The sequence below is a fragment of the Octopus bimaculoides genome, chromosome 25, assembly GCF_001194135.2.
Source record: "Octopus bimaculoides isolate UCB-OBI-ISO-001 chromosome 25, ASM119413v2, whole genome shotgun sequence".
NCBI lineage: Eukaryota > Metazoa > Mollusca > Cephalopoda > Octopoda > Octopodidae > Octopus > Octopus bimaculoides.
In genome coordinates, this window is record NC_069005.1 from 19,369,796 (window position 1) to 19,375,891 (window position 6,096).

A 6,096-nucleotide genomic window follows, 5' to 3' on the forward strand; every position below is an offset into this window, starting at 1 on the left:
ATATATATATATATATATATATATATATATATATATATATATACACACACACACATATATATACATATATAAACGTTTATGTATTTGTTTTGCAATATTCCTGATGTGAAATCGTGTGTTGAAACAAATATTGTTATACTTGGGGATGGTCATTGTTTTTTTGTTTGCCAATTAAACACACATACTATTTATTTGATTTTCACTTTAGTGAGGAAAGTAGGAGGAAGAGGGGAAGGGTTAGGACTGTTAAGTATGTGGTTAGAAACCTGAAATTACCTGTACCAATACTGAGGGTACGATATGGCATCGAGATTGGTTCGCCTTTCCCTGTTAATGGACAAAGGAGCGCACGAGCCTGGATCTCATCAGAACCTGTTCCTGAAAACAAACATAAACCAAAATAATTAGAAGAGAACAAATTAAGTACAATTTTTAAAAATTAGTATTTTCCAGCATACAAGTTGATGTAGAATACAACATAAATGTGTAGTGCAATTATTCACACATTGTCACCATCTTCCTAAAATCTGCTGCACCTCCACATGGAATTTTTGGTCCTCCAAAGCCATTTTGGTATATAACTCAACCTACCTTTTGTGGCTGTAAATTTTGGTCTGAAAAATTTCAACTTGTACGCCAGAAAATACATTTAAAAATGTTTTTTCCTACTAAAACATATTCTTAATATTTCCAAATGTGCTGACATGAATTTTCAAAAAAATAATTAACTAAATGACAAAGGAAAAAAAAAAAAGAACATTGTCTGTAGCAAAGTATATTTGTAAATTTAAACCATGCAAAATCTTGCTGCATACTGAATCTTGGCATTTCTCAGAAAAACTAGTTTCAGAATCCTGTTCCAATCTGATTTGGTATGGTTTCTACAGCTGGATGCCCTTCCTAATACCTAATAGTAAGTAACTATTGGGTTCAAAAACCCTTTTGGATAGAAAGAGTCAAAAGGGATGTGAATATATGTCCACTGGGCAGCCTTTTACTCTTCCTAACTAATATTTACATGCTATAAGGTGGTGAGTTGGCAGAAGTGTTAGAATACCAGGCAAAATGCTTAACAACATTTCGTCCATCTTCATATTCTGAGTTCAACTTTGCCTTTCATCCTTTCGGGGTCTATAAATTAAGTACCAGTGAAACACTTGAGTCGATGTAATTGACTAGTTCCTTCCCCCAAAATTTCAGGCCTTGTGCTTATAGTAGAAAGGATTATTATTATTATTAAGGCGGTGAGCTAGCACACCAGGCAAACTCCATAGTGGCATTTTGTCTTTCTTTACACTCTGAGTTCAAATTCCACTGTGGTTGACTTTGCCTTTCATCTTTATGGGGTCAATAAATTAAGCACCAGTGAAATATTGGGATCAATGTAATCGACTAGCCCCCTCCCGCAAAATTTCAGACCTTATGACTCTAGTAGAGAGGATTATTATTATCGTTATTATTAAGGCAGAATCATTAGCAGATCAGGCAAAATGCTTGGCAGCATTTTGTCCGTCTTTACATTCTGAGTTCAAGTTCTGCCAAGGTTGACTTTGCCTTTCATCCTTTTGAGATCGATAAAATAAGTACCAGTGAAACACTGGGGTTGATGTAATTGACTAGTTCCCTTCCCCAAAAGTTCAGTACTTTTAGTAGAAAAGACTATTACCATTATTATTGTTATTATTATTACTATTATTACCTTTGCACAGCTTCTAACGCTGGAGATGTACTACGGTGTCAGCTGTTCACTACCAGTGAACTAAGGTAACACCTCTTATTTTTCGAGCACCTTCCGGAGTATTCGAACAGTTACAAGCAGTGCTGGTTTCTGCAAGTGCTCCACCCTTATTGCAGCCCCAATTTGTTCCACATACTTCTCAAGATTTTTGCTCACTGTTCCCAGAGCTCCGACAATTATTGGTACAACTGCTACCTTCTGCATCAACCACAACTGCTTACCTTCCCAAGCTAACCTGACATATCTCTCAACTTTTCTTTCTTCCTTATCGCATACCTTGTTGTCAGCTGGGCATGCTATATCTATGATCCAGCATAATTTGTTTACTTTCTCAATTAAGACTATGTCCGGCTTCCTATTCTCTATCTCATGGTTGCACTGAATCATAAAATCCCATTCGATCTTTGCATTTCTATTTTCGACAATGCCTTCAGGTTTGTGGCCTTACCAATTTTTTTCTCTGTCAAGTCCATACTTGTTGCAAAGTGTCCAATGGGCAAGCTTAGCTATATTGTCATGGCATCTCTTATATTCCTTCTGGGCTAGTAGCATATATTGGTTGATAATATGCCATACGGTTTCACCATTTTGTCCACACATTCTGCTGTATTTTATGTAGTTTGTTCTTAGTGCTTGCACTTGGGCAGCAAAGATTAGAGCCTCTGTTTCTGGTTTTAAATCACTTTTAGTCATCCACAGCCATCTTTTTTCTCTGTCTGTCTGTCTTATCTTTTTTATTATTATTATTATTAAGGTAGCAAGTTGGCAGGATTGTTAGCACACCAGGCAAAATGCTTAGTGATATTTCATCTGTCTTTATGTTCTGAGTTCAAATTCTGCCAAGATTAACTTTGCCTTTCATCCTATAGGGGTCAATAAAATAAGCAGCCAGTTGAACCCTGGGGTTGATGTCATCAGCTTACCCACCCTCCTTGAACTTGTGCCAAAATTTGGAAGCATTATTTATGGCTGTATGCACTTCAAGATCCACTGTTCCAGAACAGAATTATTTCATAATCTTCTGAAAGTTTATAAATTTGTAGCGTACTTCTCTCTCTCTCTCTGTTATATATACATGAGTGCAAATGTAGTGGTTAACAGCTAGCCTTCGGCCGCAATTTTGGACCCTGTTGTGTCCACCACTCTGATTGGTTGGTATTGGCGTATTTTTGTCTCCTGTTTTACTTCACACCAGGAAGCAACCCAACCAATCGCAGCCTTCAGATAAGGTCGCGTGGGACAGTCTTTCTGAACCCCTGTTTGAGCTGATAGTATCTTATAAATAGCTAGCTTTTCACTGTCTTGGTTGCCAGTCTGCTTCAGACCTTTTGAGGTCTAGCCACTGACCGTACAGTACTCAGCCAGTTCCAGCGACGACACGACACAGCTTCATGGAGATCCAACACTGCATTGAACAGCTTACTGCAAACTCCTTTGTCGCCACCACTAACTTCTTAGCGTCTACACCAACGTCTCTGCGTACACACCACCAACAGCACTCTCACAGGTTCTCTCAACACTGTTTGTGAATTGCTTCACCATGGTTAACAGCAAGAACAACCTGCGAGACCTCCTGTTACCAAGTAACCGACCGCAGCATCGAAGCTTCAACTTCTCGTGCGACAGTATCTTTTCTCGGCTCTGCTTTGCCACTACAACTTCTTGATACAGCACCTCAACTACTGTGTACCTTAGATACGAACTGGTATTTCTCATCCTTGTGTCTGGACTTTCTTCTAACGTCCTTATAGACTCTTTTCTATGCTCTGTATCTCTTGCACTCACATACACATGTTTGTATACACAAACATCCAGTTTATATGATGGCCTGTCTATTATTGTGTTTATTATATCACACTCACACACACAGACATTACATGTTGACATATCAATAAAACCTTCTCTTAAACCTTCTACCGGTTGTGTCTCTCTTTTCCTTTTTGGCACTTATACTCATTTAATCTCTTTTCATGGTTTTTATTTGTATCGACTGTGCGATGCGCTAAAGAAGCCATTCCTCGTCACCATCGCCTGGTCGCACGGTCGTTACAAATTCTTGACATAAACAGTGTGTGTGTGTGTGTGAATGTATGTGTGTGTGAGTATTTGAGTGAATGTGTGTGGGTGTGTGTGTTTAAGCGAATGTGTGTATGTGTTGGTGAATGTGTGTGTTTTTGAGTGAATGTGCGTGTAGTGGTGGGGGGTTGAAAGAAAGTTTGTGTGAGTGAATGTGTGAATGCATGTGTGTTTGAGTGAAAGTGTGTGTGTTTCAGTAAATGTATATGTTTGAGTGAATGTGTGTGTGTGACTGTGTGTGTGTGACTGTGTGTGTGTATGCATGCATGCATGTGTTTGTGCATGTGCATGCATGTGTGTGCGTGTGTGTGTGTGCATGTGTATCTTCCATACTTTTCTTTTCCATAACTGATGGTGTTGTCTGTTGTTGTGGTAACAGCTGCTGGAGTCGTTGCCAAGCAAGAATCTGGACTAATTTCTGGTCAAGTTTACCAAGTTCAACTTCTGAAAGTAGAGAAAGAGAAAGGGGAGTGAAAGAGAAGTAGGTGGGGGGAAGAGAGGAAGAAATAGAATAATAAATAAGAACATTAGAGAGAGATGGGGAGAGAGAAGAGGAAAAAGAAAGAAAATGAAAGAGGAGAAAAAGACACAGACAGGCGGATGGAGGAGGGGAGAAAGAGATGGACAAGGAGAGAGGGAGGAAAGAAGGGAGAAAGGAAAGAGAGAGATTGAGAGAAAGATATAGGAAATCGAAGTCTGTCTTATGCCAATAGGTTCTTTACTTCACTAGACTGTAGTTCATTCCAGTTTTTGAGGTGTATAAGCAACTAAGAGTTAAAAGACTCCCTCTACACCACTGGATGGAATGTCAGTCCACTACAAGGTTAATCTCCAGTTACAGCTGGCACACATTTCAGCTGTATAAACTGGAAGAATATGAAATAAAGAATCTCGATCACAGGCAAAAAGTACCACCCGAGCCAAGAATCAAATCCATGACCCATAGAGACTACTAAGTCCTATGTCTTCACGAGAGGAAAGGAAATAATATAGAAATAAATGAGAACATAACACTTAAAAGACATCCAGTCCACACTGTAAAGTGCTTGGCATTTGGAAGGGCATCCAGCTGTAAAAACCATGCCAAAACAGACTTTGCCTGTGTTGGTGCCATATAAAAAGCACTCAGCCCACTCTGTTGAGTGGTTGGTGTTAGGAAGGGCATTCAGCTGTAAAAACCATGCCAAAACAGACACAGAGGTATGGTGTAGCCTTTTGCCTAGCCAGCTCATATCAAACCATTCAACCCATGCCAGCATGGAAGAAGGATGTTAAACAATGATGATGATGATGATAACAGAGTAATAATTACTGTGATTGCTTTAATGGTCACTTTTCCATACTTACATGCGTCGGACGCAATTTGTTAAAGCAGATAATTTTTACATTATGTACATTATTTACATTTGACGGATATTTGTCCTCATCTCGTTTGTTATTAACACAACGTTTTGGCTGATATATCCTCCAGCCTTCATCAGGTGTCTTGATCAGCTATACCTGATTTATCAATATCTCCTTGTGTCACAGCTTTGCGATGTTCGTCTATCCTTATTTTGAGGGGGCGACATGTTTCGCCTTTGTATAACCTACCACAGCTGCATAGGATGGAGTACATGTATGGAAAAATGGAGACCATCTCCTCTTGTGGGATGAAGTTAAAATAATAGACAGAGAACACTACTGGAAAATACAAAAACTAAAAGAAGCAGCAAATATGCTAGGACACAACAACCTCCTAAGCAGACCGAGTACAGAGATGAACAGCATATGGGAACCGGTATTGAGGAAGAATAGGCAAATATTAGATTTATAAGCCCTAAAATTCACTCCATAATTGCCTATGGGCATATGGCGTAACGGTTAAGAGCACGGGCTACTAACCCCCAAGATTCTGAGTTTGATTTCAGGCAGTGACCTGAATAATAATAAGAAAAAGAAGAACATCGAAAAATACCTTAGGAATGAGAACACAGGTTCAAAATTTCCCCAAGACACCTGATGAAGGCTGGAGGGTATATCAGCCGAAACGTTGTGTTAACAACAAAGAAGATGAGGATAAATATCTGTCAAATGTAAATAATGTACATAATTCCTCATCTCTTAAATATAGAACAGATCATTTTTATTAATGCTTTTTCCTATATATATATCATCATCATCATCATCATCGTTTAACGTCCGCTTTCCATGCTAGCATGGGTTGGACGATTCGACTGAGGACTGGTGAAACCGGATGGCAACACCAGGCTCCAATCTAATTTGGCAGAGTTTCTACAGCT

The 6,096-nt window shown here is 39.0% G+C and overlaps 1 protein-coding gene across 1 annotated transcript in view; it reads right to left on the reverse strand.

The window, feature by feature from the left end:
* LOC106874421 (PHD finger protein 12) overlaps nucleotides 1-6,096 on the reverse strand; it is a 64,263-nt gene that overhangs the window by 9,964 nt on the left and 48,203 nt on the right. Inside the window, exons 12-13 of the mRNA XM_052976832.1 lie at nucleotides 4,148-4,258; nucleotides 277-378 (exon numbers count right to left, since the gene is read on the reverse strand). Of these exons, the coding sequence (XP_052832792.1) occupies nucleotides 277-378; nucleotides 4,148-4,258 (213 nt within the window). The remainder of the gene's footprint in view (nucleotides 1-276; nucleotides 379-4,147; nucleotides 4,259-6,096) is intronic.